General features: G+C 42.2%; 1 protein-coding gene across 21 annotated transcripts in view; it reads left to right on the top strand.

The window, feature by feature from the left end:
- The window catches only part of KMT2C (lysine methyltransferase 2C), a 285080-nt gene that overhangs the window by 106881 nt on the left and 163886 nt on the right, over positions 1-14313 (top strand). For 18 of the 21 annotated variants that reach the window (XM_078437246.2, XM_078437208.2, XM_078437257.2 and 15 more), the window contains 2 exons: positions 5019-5160; positions 11516-11716. In XM_078437246.2, the coding sequence (XP_078293372.2) occupies positions 5019-5160; positions 11516-11716 (343 nt within the window). The remainder of the gene's footprint in view (positions 1-5018; positions 5161-11515; positions 11717-14313) is intronic. The other 3 variants (XM_078437307.2, XM_078437247.2, XM_078437232.2) reach the window with 1 other exon arrangement.

Genomic DNA, 14313 nt, shown 5'->3' with positions numbered 1-14313 from the left:
CGACGCGGGGCTCCAACTCACAGACTGCGGGATCATGACCTAAGCTGAAGTCAGACGCTTAACCGACTGAGCCACCCAGGTGCCCCTGGATGACATCATTTTCAACCACAGCAATCCGTTTCACATTCTGCTGTGAAACTCTGGCAATTTTTTTTTTATTTTTTATTTTATCTATCTATCTATCTATCTATCTATCTATCTATCTATCTATCTCACATCCAAGTCAGCATAGAGTGCAATAATGATTTCAGGAGTAGATTCCAGTGATTCATCCCCTACGTATAACACCCAGTGCTCATTCCAACAAGTGTCTTCCTCAGTGCCCCTTGCCTGTTTAGCCACCCCCCACCCATAACCCCTCTAGCAACTCTCAGTTTGTTTTCTATATTTAAGAGTCTCTTATGTTTTTGTCCCCCTCCCTGTTTTTATATTATTTTTGCTTCCCTTCCCCTATGTTCATCTGTTTTGTATCTTAAATTCCACATAGGAGTGAAGTCCTATGATATTTGTCTTTCTCTAATTTCACTTAGCATAATCCCCTTCAGTTCCATTCGCATAGTTGCAAATGGCAAGATTTCATTCTTTTTGATGGAAACTTTGGCAACTTTTCGAAGACTCAGGCCAGGAGAAGAGAGAGACATAAACATTAGTTTCATTGTCCTGCCTTGACTTTGACAGATAGTAAGATCTAATTTATCCTGCTAAATGAAGAGTTTTATGTGTCATTTCACATATTTAGGGATATTTTTTTCAGTTTCTATTTTGTGGCTGGGTCTGGCCCCCCAGATAGTGGTCATGAGATTCCTCTTTATTTCTCCTTATTTCTTTGAAGACAAATGACCAGAACAACAAAGTCCAAACCAAAAATCCATCAATCCCTACTGTGCCTTCAGCAGATCCAGGGTAGGATCCTGGGCCGACTCAGTGGCAGTAAGAGCTGGAAGCAGAAGGAGAATAGCAGGAACTCATGAAGCCTGCCTTACTGTTACCTTCTTTGTGGGTCAAGCCCGTTCCAGATCCCACTTAAAACAAACAAACCAAGCCAAACCAGAAGCACAAACTCCCTGTAGTCTGAGTCTGTTTTTTCCCCTCTGAAATGCAGGGAGCCTAGTTTCTAAGGACTGAGTACCTGAAAACCTGCGAACCTACCGTTGACATTTCGTGTTTAACCCTGCCACCTCCTTCTGGTCTAATTTGAGAACGAGAGGGAGACAGGGAGACAGACACACGTGGAGAGACAGTCTGCCTACTGGTTTCCTCTTAGTTATGAGCAAAAAGAGCTGCTAAACATGTTAAAAGCGTTGTGCATTTTCTTTGTGAAGGAGATGAAAATAAGGAAATAGTTGGGATCGTGCTACAGTTTGGAGAAAAATTTCGACGAGAGGCTGTAAGTGGTAGATAGCAGCACACACCGGAGAGCAGACAGGCTGCACCCTGTCGGATGGAGTTCAGTTTGGGGGTGGAGGCTCAACAGAGTGGGCCCTGAGGAGAAAAATGCTGCCGGGAGATGTAATGGCGCATGACCCTGGCCCGTGTGGCTCATGATTCGTGACCTTTTGAGGTACTCTTATTCTCCTTATCTTGACTCTTACCCTTGCCTAGGAAGGGGGATGGTACAAAAAGAGCATGTCCACATGTGCTCAGGGCATCTCTGGGTGGAAAGGAAATGCTTCCTCAAAGGCATTTTAAATATGGTCATTTTATAGTGCTTTGAATATAATAGAGGGAATCCATGTGTCTGGTAGAATCATATTACTTCCTCTTTTCGGTCATAAAAGCACCAGAGGACAGGCAACAGAAAATAACTTTTGGATCTTTCCAGATGCTTCCCCCAGGGCTTTAGGCTCTGGAGGCCCCGATCTGCTTTCCAACGTATTGCAGATCACAGATCTACCAAATACGGCATAAAAAGGGTCGGGTGATTTCCAAACTCCGGTATCACTTCTCATTGCCTGATCACCAACCCACATTTGAAGTGTTTGCTTTGGCAGTTCCCCACTCCTTCTACTGGCTTCCGTGTTAATTGGGGCTTGGGTTAAAATGCTATAACAGAGGCCTCAAACATGTGCTCAGGGCATCTCGGTGGTGTAAATAAAACACATTAATTTTTCTTTCGTGTAGAATTTCTGAAAGTGAGAGGTTCAGGCTGATGGGTCATCTTTGCTCCCTGTGGTTGTTTCTGGACCCACGTTCCTTTCATCTTGTTTCTCTGCCCTTCACGAGAATGTTGTTCTCATCTGCCACGTTGCGTCTGGGTTGCTGATGTGTCCGTGTTCCGGTCCACAGGAAAGAGGGAGCATCATTTAGTCCAGGGCAAATCCCTTCCTGTTAGGCGACATAGAGGACCCACGGGGACTTTTGGTCATCCTCTGCTGGTGAGAACTTGACGTGATTAGCTACCAAGAAGGTTGAGAAATAAAGTCAGTAGCTAAGAAGTTAGTGCCATACTGCAACTTGCATGTAAAAGAGAGTATGGATTTTATCCCCTGTCCATGCCTGGTGCACCGGCGAAGTTCTTTACATTACATATTCTGGATTTGGATACCTATCGGTGTATACAGATCACATGTATTTTCTTTTAATCTCTGATGTCCTTTTTCATTTTGTTCATGGTGTCTTTTGTCATAAAGAAATTTAATATGCTAGTAAAGCTTGCAAATCTGTTTATCATCCTTTGCTGTAAATATATTTTATATTTGTAGATTTGATTCTAGGCACTCTGTGTCAGTTTTGTGGCTGGGGGTAGATCAGATAGGCAGTCTGATTGATAGGCCCACAAGCACTTGGTTTATGGCTAACTTTTCTATTTCGGGTTTACGAAAGAATGCTATTTTATTTTTATTTTTACTTATTTTAAAGATTTTATTTTTAAGTAATTTAATTGAGCCCAGTGTAGGACTCGAACTCACAACCCTGAGATCAAGAGTTGCACGCTCCACCGACTGAGCCGGCCAGACCCTCCAGAACAATGCTGTTTTAAATAGGAGAACCCAGACCGCCTGGTCGCTGCTTTATTTCATCATTCATTTTATGATTTGACAAGGCTTATGATTATTTGTAGTTTTTGTAACTGAACAATTAATAGTTCTCAAAATTAATTGTCAAAATACTTACCTCAAATTCGTTATGAATTTAGAAGATTTTGATAGTCACAGAGGAAAGTCAGACTGAAGAGATACGAGATCAGGTGTGGTGTGGAATTTAGTGTCGAGGCTGCTAGAAATGTCTAGAGTGCAGTTAAAGTAAGGTCTAGCAACTCAGGGGAGGGGCCAGGGCCACAGATGGCAGTTGAAGACCATGAAGTCCGGAGGAGACTGTGAAAACCTGGGTAACAGTGAAGTTCTTCCAGAAGAGAGAGCACATAAAAGACATCCCGGGGGCTGTTTCCACATTTAGAGGTCTGAAAGAAAACAGCTCAAGAGACAGATACTAGGTCGTTTAATTTTCCTTCGCCACCTCGTGAGATACGTGGTAGTGTTGTCGGTCTGCAGACTTCGGGAGGGGGCTCCGTGAATTGTACAGATGGGGGCCGGCAGAGCTGGTACTCGAGAGCCAGTCTTTATGCCTCTGAAGCCTGGAGTAATCCGTTACACCTCCCGCTGAGAAAAGGGGGAGGAACATTTCCCTGGGGAGGAGGCTGTCCTTAGTGCCAGATGAGTTTCTACAGCGTTCGAAGGTTGGCGGGTAGCCCCTGGACCGTCAGTTCTGTTGCTGGCGGCGGCGGTGGAGAGAACAGCGCTGCGGTGGGAGGCTGTCCGTTAGAGAAGGTGCAGTCCCTCCAGAGTCCCATTTCATGAATTTTACTGGGAAGACAAAGCAAAGACAGAGAAGAGAAGCTTGAAGGACTGTGAGTGCGTTTTGTTTGTTTCTTGTGTTTGGAGTCGTGGTGGGGAAAGGTCTCCGTGAATTTCGAGCTAGAAAAGAAGGACCGACTGGAGCGTGGAGTTGCGTCTGGAGCGCCGGTGGAAGGGCGGTACCTGTGAACGTCCAGTGATGCGGTCTAAGAGAGGGGGTGGGTCACTTTTATTCAGACAGAAGCGTGAGGCCGTGGTGTTTGGTCGGTTGCCTCCTGATATGATCGAATACGTGTCAGGTGTCTGGGGTTGGAGTCTTGAGGATAAATGAAAAAGGCAGTGGAGTCCAGATGTGCTCTGAATTTCGATTATTTACTTTAATTTTTTTTTAACATTTTCATTTATTTTTGAGGGAGAGAGGGAGAGAGAGAAAGAGTGCAAGTGGAGGAAGGGCAGAGAAGGGAGACACAGAATCCGAAGCAGGTTCCAGGCTCTGAGCCGTCCGCACAGAGCCTGATGCGGGGCTCGCACCCACGAACCGTGAGATCATGACTTGAGCCGAAGTCGGAAGTTGGATGCTTAACCAACTGAGCCACCCAGGCACTGTTTAAGCGTTTACTTTTAGAATCTCTGATAATTAAGACTGTAGTGATTTTTTTAAATTAATGATTTTATTTGTAAAGAACCATTTTGTAAAATTTATTCTGAGAGAGAGACAGCACGCGCACACTTGCGTGCAAACGAGGGAGGGGCAGAGAGAGGGAAAGAGAGAATCCTCAGCAGACCCCATACTGTCAGCACAGAGCCCTATATGGGGCTTGATCTTGTGAGATCATGACCTGAGCTGAAATCAAGAGTCACATGCTTAACCGACTGAGCCACCAGGCACCCCCAACCTTTTCAGTGAGTTACACTGAAATGCATTTGTTCTATAGATGAACCACTGTAATCCTAAAAATAAGGTTAACAGTCTTTACTAGATGACACTTGGCTGAGTCAGTTGGCACAAAGAACAGTGTGCCGTGTTTTACGTTGCTTTGATGATCGTTTTGCAGTAGAGCGTAAATCTAAGCCATGCCATCGATTACATTCAGAAACTTTCCCTGTGTTAATGAAGCATTGCCGTCGCTCTTTCACTCTTCTTTTGCAGTGTACACTTTATAGATGAATTCGTCAAAGATTGTTTCAGTGCGCGAGTGACTTTTTATATTCTCTTGTTTACAGCAGAAATCAAAGAACAGTCTGCAGAAGAGGATGCTGAAGCGGAAGTGGACATCAGCAAACGGCCAGTCCCAGTCCTCGAGCGCTCGGTGTCTGAGGACTCTGCGAGCTCCCTGGTCTCTGTTGGTGTAGAAGTCAAAATCAGGTCAGAGAAGGAAAGCAGCTGGTGTGGGCATTAGTGACAGGCGGGGAGTTGGCTAGAGAGAGAATTCAGAGTACAAGCTTGGTATGTAAATACGGATGGAATTTTTTTTTTTAGTACTTTTAGGTTTGTGACTGATGTCTCTGTGTGTGATTGGGGTAAAGCACATCTGTGGGCTTAGGTGATCGTACAACAGAGCAGTAGACGGTCACGTGGCCCTCGTCTCCTCCGAGCAGGACACAGTATCCCCAGCTCGCTCTTCCTAGCTGAAGAAATAACGCCGAGCTTCTAGCGTAACGATTGATCTTTTTGATAGTTACCTGTAAACGTAAGTTTTATACTCTCGTTCCTTCTCTTCATTCTTTCAAACCTGTCTGTGTACAATTCAGCTTTGATTCTTGGAGTTTCTTAGGCCTCATTTGAAAGACGCGAATAAAAGCATGAAAGCATTTACCAGTTGACCACTGCCATCTTCTTGACATGTTTTCACTCTTGCTTTGGGCACCCATGCCTCCTCACGTTTCGCTGGCTTCTGCGGACACTCCGCACCTCTATAGTTGGGGTCCTCGGCCTGTGAACTGCCATCTGTACTCATTGGCTGGGAATGGTCATTGCCAGTGCGATCGCCAAGTCCCGTCTGCGTGCCAATGAACCCTTCTGTTTCCACGCTTATATTTCCAGGGCTCCCCTTTCTCTGAGGCGCAGACTTTCCTCTCCGTCGTTTGCTTGGCATCTCCACTTGGAAGTAGAGTAGACACCTCACCCATACGTGGCTTGTTCCGCATTTTGGGGGAGGCTTGACATTTTTCACAATAAAAGTGTAGGCTGAAAAACAAAGCAAACAGTCCCCATGACACTCGACACGTTAATCCTGCTTTGTTTTTTCTTAGTAGCACTTGTTAGTTCTCAGCGGTTCATTTGATTGTGTGATCATCATATGAGCTCTCTGAAGGCACTACTTTCTCTGTTGGATTGATAATTTTTTCCCATTGATCATGTATTATGTTTTGTTTTGAATTTTTTTTTTTTTTTTTTACATTTTTATTTATTTTTGAGAGACAGACAGAGCACACATGGGGGAGGGGCAGAGAGAGGGAGACACAGGATCCGAAGCAGGCCCCAGGCTCTGAGCTGTCAGCACAGAGCCCAATGCGGGGCTCGAACCCACAAACTGTGAGACCATGACCTGGGCCGACGTCGGACGCTTAACCGACTGAGCCACCCAGGCGCCCCTATATTTTGTTTTTAAGATTGTTTTCCTTAAGATTCAGACCTCGTGTCTCTTTGCTGTACTGAATATATTTTTGAAAGAATTCAAAGGAAGCATTCCAGTTGGTTTCTTAGTCTTAATAGTATAAATGCTTTGTCATATTTTTATACCTCTTTGCATCTCTCATCTAGCATTCTCTTGCTTCAGTTATTTTAACAATTTTTTTTAACATTTATTTATTTTTGAGAGAGACAAAAATAAAGTGGGGGAGGGGCAGAGAGAGAGAGGGAGACACAGAAGCAGGCTCCAGGCTCTAAGCTGTCACCATAGAGCCTGATGTGGGGCTCAAAAGCACGAACCATGAGATCATGACTTGAGCCCACAGTCTGACACTTAACTGACTGAGTCACCCAGGTGCCCCTAGTTCCTATTCGTGTTTCCTTTGTCTTGGGCCCCCAACTTTCCCCCCCAATTTTAAAAATTGAGGTTTAATTTATATACAGTGAAATTCACCCATTTAGTGGGTTTCGACGGTTGTGCACAGGGGCATGACCACTACCACAACAAAATCCAGAACAGTCCATCTCGCTGAAAAGTCCCTGATTCCTGTTTGGCTGTGGCAGCCGCTTACCTGCTTTAGGTCCTTGTAGTTTTGTGCCTTTGCAGTAACATAGAAATGGACTTGTAGGGTATGTATTCTTTTGATTCTGGCCTTTTTAACTTTTTTTCCTGGCCTTTTGACTCACCTGTGCCGTTGTATATATCACCTGTACATTTATATATGTAGCTGCTTCCTTTTTATCGCTGAGCAGGATTCTGTCTTCCGGAGGCACCCACCACAGTACGTCCACTTCCTGTTAGGGAGTATTTGGGTCCAGATTTGGCGATTGTGAATACAGTTGGCATAAATATTCACTCTTAGGTTTTGGTGTGAACGCAGGATTTTCATTTCACTTCTGTAAATACGTGGGAGAGGAGAAAGGCAAGTTTGTTTAAAGAGAATTTCACGGTGTGTTCCAGTGTGTGGCTCTACTGTTTTGTATCCTCACGAGTGACGAGTGAGAGTTGCGGTGAGAGCACAGATTGGCAGGACTTTTCTGTTGCGAGTGCACTTCACTCTTCGGCAGACCCCACGCGCTCGGGTCTCCGGGTTGTGTGTTCTCGGGGATCCCGCCATCGGGCCGGGCCGGGGAGGCCCGTTGTGGTCCTCGTCCAGAACACAGCCCTGCTCCTCCTCCGGGGCCAGGCCTCCTTTCCCCGCCTTCTCTTCCTCCGTGACCAGCTGGTCTTCCCTGCAGGTGCCTTCTTGCCGTCCCGCCCTCACCAGCCCACCAGGGAAAATGAGCGAGGAAGACCTGGGTGGGTCTTTGTGCCTTCCCCATATTGCTGCTGTTCTGCTTCCCGGGCTTCGGGCTGTGACTGGCACGTTCTCCGGACTCGTCGCCACGGCCCCGAGCATTGTGCGCGAGCGCCCAGAGAGGGGGGCAGAGAGACGCTTTGAGTGGGTTGCAGCTTACCTGTGTCTCTGGGTCACAGGTGTCCTGTGTTCTCACAGTGTCTCACACTTGGACATCAGCCATCTGTTCAAAGGTTTCAACTGAGCTCTTCTTAGGCTGCTTGTCTGACATGAAATGGCCTCTTCTCCAGATTAAGCGAATGCTTGTGTCCCACCTCTCTTCGGAAGTGCCTTTCATTCAGTTGGAGGTGAATTGGTTGCCCGGTGACTTCTGTGATCTGATGTGTTTACGAAGAGTGAATTTTTAGACTGCCTGGTGAGATGATTCTCTGACTGTGGGAGCAGTGCTTTTTGCAGCTTTCTACACCCAAAGCAGAAGCCAGAAATTTCCTTTTTCACACCTTTAGAGTTAATGAATTACTCTGAGAGGTTTAGATGACTGCCTTACTTCTTCCATCTCTTGGCACCTAATTCTTTAGTGATTTGGGTACTTCTTTAAAGTTGGTTTATTTTTTTTTTGTTTTTTGTTTTTTTAATGTTTATTTTTGAGAGAGAGAGAGAGAGAGACAGAGTGCAAGTGGGGGAGGTGCAGAGAGAGAGGGGGAGACAGAATCCGAAAAGCAAGCTCCAGGCTCTGAGCTGCCAGCACAGAGCCCGACAGAGGGCTTGAACTCAAGAACTGTGAGCTCGTGACCTGAGCCAAAGTCGGATGCTTAACCAACTGAGCCACCCAAGTCCCCCCATAATGTTTTTTTAAAGCTAAGAAATACTAATTTTTTTATTCTTTTTTCTTTTTTTTTTAAGTTTATTTATTTTGAGAGAGAGAGAGAGAGAGACAGACAGTGCAAGTGGGGGAGGGGCAGATGAAATGGGGAACCTGGGGGGGGGGTGGGGGGAGAGAATCCCAAGCAGGCTCCACGCTGCTAGCTGTGGTATTTGACGTGGGGCTTGAACCCATGAACCGTGAGATCATGAACTGAGCTGAAACCAAGAGTCGATCACTTAACTGACTGAGGCACCCAGGCGCCCCTATTCTGATATTTTTAAAAAGTTTTTATTTACATTCTAGGGGCGCCTGGGTGGTTCAGTCGGCTAAGCGTCTGATGTAGGCTCAGGTCATGATCTTGGGGTCTGTGGGTTCAAGCCCCCCCTGCCCCCCTCCCCAGTCAGGCTCTTTGCTGACAGCTCGGAGCCTAGATCCTGCTTTGAATTCTGTGTCTCCCTCCCTCTCTGACCCTCCCCTGCTTGTGCGTGCGCGTGCGCTCTCTCTCTCTCTCTCTCAAATAAATGAAAATAAAAAAAATTAAATTCCAGGTAATGTACAGTGTAATACTAGTTTCAGGTGTACAGTATAGTGATTCAACATTTCCACACATCATCTGGTGCTCATCGAGACAAGTGCATCCTTAATCCCCTTCACCCATTTACCACCCCCCACCCCCATAACTCTCAGTCTGTTCTCTAGAGTTAAGAGTATGTTTTCTGGTTTGTCCCCCCCCTTCTATGTTCATCTATTGTGTTTCTTAAATTCCACATACCTCATATGTGGAATTTAAGAAACACAACAGATGAGCAAAGGGAAAAGTAAAGGAGAGAGACGTGAGCTAAGAAACAGACTTCCTTAACTTGAGAGATTAGACTGAGGGTTATAGGAGGGGAGGAGGTTGGAGGTGGGGAAATAGGTGATGGGTACTAAGGAGGGCAATTGTTGTGATGAGCACAGGGTGTCGTAGGAAAGTGATACATCACTAAGTTTTACACCTGAAACCCATATTGCATTGTTTGTCAACTAACTGGAATTTAAATAAAAACTTCAAAAGCCTAATAATACTCCAGCATAAATGAAAATAAAATAAGGGGGGGGATGGATAAAATGAGAAACACAAAATATTGTTAACAGGTTAAGCTGATGGATGGGTTCATGAGCGTTTATTAACTGTTGTTCTACTTTAGTGTCTGTGTTCAAAATTTTCCATAGTAGAGTCAAAGATGTATGTGATCTTAGAAAAAAAAACACACAAGCCCAACAATAAACAAATTCTATATATGAGTGAAATCGCATGGTATGTGTCTTTCTCTCACTGACTTCGCTTAGCATAATACTCTAGCTCCATTTGTGTTATTGCAAATGGCAAGATTTCATTCTTTCTTAGGGCTCAGCAACATTCCATTGTATGTAGACACCGCATCTTCTTCATCCATTCATCTATTGGTGAACACTTGGGTGGCTTCCGTGTCTTGGCTATTGTAAATAATGCCGCAATAAACATTGAAGTGCACGTACCCCTTTGACTTAGTGTTTTCGTGTTCTTTGGGTAAGTATCCAGTAGTGTGATTGCTGGATAGTAGGGTACGTCTATTTTTAACTTTTTGAGGAATCCTGACACTGTTTTCCAGAGCGGCTACACCAGTTTGCATTCTTACCAACAGTGTAAGTGGGTTCCCCTTTCAAGGAGCAATTCTTTTAATTCTGTTCTTTCTAAGGTCCCTTATTTAATAAGCATCTATTCCGTAAGCATATATTGTTTTTTGCCTTTTAGCTTTTTAATTTTATTGTAGTTAATAGATAAGTATTGTTTAGAACAAATTTAGGTTTACAGAAAAATTGAGCAGATGGTACAGTGAGTTTCTATTCCCAGCCTCCCCTCCCTCCCTGAGTTTCCCTTCTTATTAGCATCGTGCATTACTGTGGCGCATTTGTTACAACTGATAAACTAGTATTGATATGCTATTATTAACTAAACACCACAGTTTACAGTAGGGTTCATTCTTTGTGTTCTACACTTCTAGGAGTTTTGACAAATGCATAATGTCCTGCATGTGCCATCACAGTGTATCATGGGAAATAGTTTCATTGCCCTAAAGTCTCCTGTGCTCTGCCTATTTATCCCTTTTCCACTGCTCTTTAACTCTTTCACACACACCCCTCATTGCTGACCACCTAAATTTATATTTTTATGTCTCCACGTTTGGTCAAATGTGCTTTGTGTGTATGTCATGCACAAAGAATGGTCCATCAGGTGGTTAAATAAAACTTTGTCGTCACATATTTTACAGAGCTAGTGTGTAATAGAGTGGCCATTAAACCCTACCTTCTTTCCCAACCTTAGCTTTACTTTCTTTATTCTTTTTAATACTTCGATTTTCTTGAATCAATTAAAAAGAAATTAGTTTTTCTAAGTATAAACTAGAATGTTTTTTTAAGTTTATTTATTTAGAGCGCGTACACAGTTAGGAAGAGTTGGAGGGAGGGAGGGAGGGAGGGAGGGAGGGAGGGAGAGAGAGAGAGAGAGAGAGAGAGAGAGAGAGAGAAAGAAAGAAAGAATCCCAAGCAGGCTGCATGCTGTTAGCATGGAGCTCGATGCGGGGTTTGAACCCACAAAGTGTTGTGAGATCACTGACCTGAGCTGAAATCAAGAGTCAGATGCTTAACCAACTGAGCCACCCAGGTGCCCCGAAACTAGAACTTTTTGATTTGGTATGTTTACTACCCTAAAAAGTCATGTTATGAATTACAGATGTTTAATTGTTTATTAAACTTAACTGTTCTTATGGCATATACATACTCAAAAGCTTAGCATGCACTACAGTCATAATATTTAATTTTGAAGCAGAAGTATCTACAGTCTGTCATTTAAAAAAATAGTTGAATAAAACTACTTTCTCTTTCTCTTTCTTTTCATTTCTACCAGTGAACAGCTCTGCGCTTTTTGTTACTGTGGTGAAAAAAGTTCCTTAGGACAAGGAGACTTAAAACAATTTAGAGTAACGCCTGGGTTTATCTTGCCGTGGAAAAGCCAGCCTTTTAACAAGAAGGACATTGATGACAGCAGCAATGGAACCTGTGACAAAATACAAAACTCAGCATCACGAAAACAAAGAGGACAGAGAAAGTAAGCAATTTTGAATAAGTGGTTGGAATGCAAGGCTATATGTAATTTATTTCCATCTCAGCCAGTGAATACGTAGATGGGATTGTTACTGAATCATTTCTCATGGTTTTCAACATAAATAGGATGCTTTGCGCCTCATTAGTCCTAACACACACTCTTTTCCTCAAAATTTCTTATTTAAAAAAAAGTTTATCTTCATTAAAGTATTAAAGTCAGTGTGATCATAAAAGTTAACCTTTAGAAGAAACCTTTAAAGAGCATAACATAAAACTACAGGGAGTTTATGGAATTTACCTATAAATGGGAAGAAGAAAGAAAGTAAAACAGTTAAGTCTTTCTTTCCTTCCTCTGATTAAACTTTTAATTGTTTGTATGGATATAGTCTAGCAGAATGACCAAATCAAGGTGGTTTTCGCTACCCATGTTCTTAATTTGTCATTGAGTTATTTTACGTTTCACAGAACGTGGAGCTGCCCTATAAACCGTTAAGATACAGGGTTAGCTTTCGGAGTAATTGGACGCTCAGAATGCCTTTTCTGAAGTTAGAAGTTAAAAAAGCAGCTCTGGGTTTTTTTTTTTTTTTTTTTTTTTTAATGAAGTAAGAATTTACTAAGATATTTGTGTAACTATACGTGTGTGTCTGTATTTATGAACATTATAGTTATGTAAAGCTTTCTCTAGTATGTTTAATTTTGGAGTTAAAATTTTTTTAATACATTGCCGAGTTTTGTTTAAAGGCCATCTTAATGTGTGGACTTGGCTCTGGTAGTTGAGGGAGTGGAAGTTTCTGTAGTCGATGAGAAAGTGTAAAAATTAATTTAGCTTGGAAGGCTGACCAGCCCTGCCCCTTGAGGGCGATGATGTAATCATCCAAGTGCTGATCTGGCTTTCATCCAAATTTAAGTACTAAGGCATTGTTGTGTTGTACTTACTTGATTGGCTCTTTCTTTTGGATGGCTGCCAATGCCTTGAAGACCTGAAGTAGGAAATGAAACAATAACAAGAAAGAGAGTCTTTTTAAAAAAAAATTTAAGGTGGAACAGCTTAAGGAGGTTTAGAAGTACCATGTTTAGCATCTTGTTTGAAAGGCCAGAGCTGGAACCTGTAGAAGAGCTTTCCCTTTCGTAGTCAGTCGAGTGCTCACATCCTGATAAAACGTATCAGGAATCTAGCGAAACTTGTAATGTCTATCTGTAATTAGCAAATTTAATGGACTGGATCAGCTTGTATCTTACATCGTCTTGTTCTGCCTTTGAATAATGGCGAGTATATAAATACTTGCCCTGGGAAATAGACTTGGGCTTTGTTTACTTATTTTATAAGCTAGGTTGATTTTTAGTGAAAACTTTTATGGGCTAAGATAATTATGTAAAAAAATAGCCTTGGTTTAGTCTTTATATACACTTAGTGTTTACCCAATTATTAAGTAATGATAATAAGACAGTTAATGGACTTTAGGAATAAAGCACATTTATTAAATTTGGAATTCATTTAGAGGTAGACAGATTTAATTTGGCGATGATTGTAAATAGTTACAAAATATGTTACTGATGAATAGAAACCAGATAAACGGCTTGTTTTTTTGGTGGTTATTTTATTTTTAAAAAGGAGGTTTTAAAAATAGTTTTTCCCTCTTGTGGCACTAAATTGTAAGAATATATAGCTGGGGATTCTTTTTCTCTTTCCGTTTGTTGTAGACTTAAAATTTGGGGGGTATTTCAGCTGACTTCTGATGTTCTCGCCTCAGTCGGGCCGCTGGCATCCTTCGGGTAGACGGTAGCATCCTACTGCTACTGTCTATAACATACAAACTAGTTGCAAAAACTAAAGGAGAAATTTGATTAAACTGGTTAAGAATTGGTTAGTAATAGACTGTTAAGTCATTTCATTGGTTTTTATATCCGTTTCCCCTGTCAAATACTTGTGCAAAGAAAATATCTTAGAACAATGTATTAGTCTTTATAAATGAACTGTTGGTCTTTTTTTCCCCCTCCCAATAAAATAACAATGATTAGTAGTAAAGAATTTATTTGTAGGAATGAGTTATATTTATAGGAAAGAGTTTGTTCTCATAATACTGTGGGCATTTATAAAAACGAGAATTTAAAGTTAGCATAGCATGCTAAACTTTTCTGAAAAAGTGAGTCTATGCATTTCTAATGCTGAACATAAAAAATACTGGTTATTTTTATATGGTTTGATATTTAAATGTACTTATTGAAATATGTTAATACTTTTTTTCTTTCAATGATTCCAGGTATAAAAAAGTTTAGTACCCTGGTCATTGTGCTGATTTTCTCTTAATAGGAATCATGATAAATATCCAGCATACAGAAGTGCAGTGAGTTATGATCTATATTCAATAGTGATTTAATCCAGAATTATGATCAGGTTAAATACTATGATATCAGGAGAAGATGAAAGTTTTAGTGCCAGTCATCTGATTTCCCATATTTAATGTTAAGACAAAATAGTCGTCATTGTTTACTTACTGATCTCAGTTAGTATCTGAAGTTTGAGGGCTTTGAAAGTCTGAAATCCCCATGTGTTGTATGCCTTATTTAGTGTTCCTTTTTATACTGTAATTTTCGCTGTTA

The sequence above is a fragment of the Panthera onca genome, chromosome A2 (assembly GCF_046562875.1).
Source record: "Panthera onca isolate mPanOnc1 chromosome A2, mPanOnc1 haplotype 2, whole genome shotgun sequence".
Lineage (NCBI taxonomy): Eukaryota > Metazoa > Chordata > Mammalia > Carnivora > Felidae > Panthera > Panthera onca.
The sequence above is the reverse complement of the archived record's forward strand: the minus strand, read 5'-3'. Positions and strand labels throughout refer to the sequence as shown.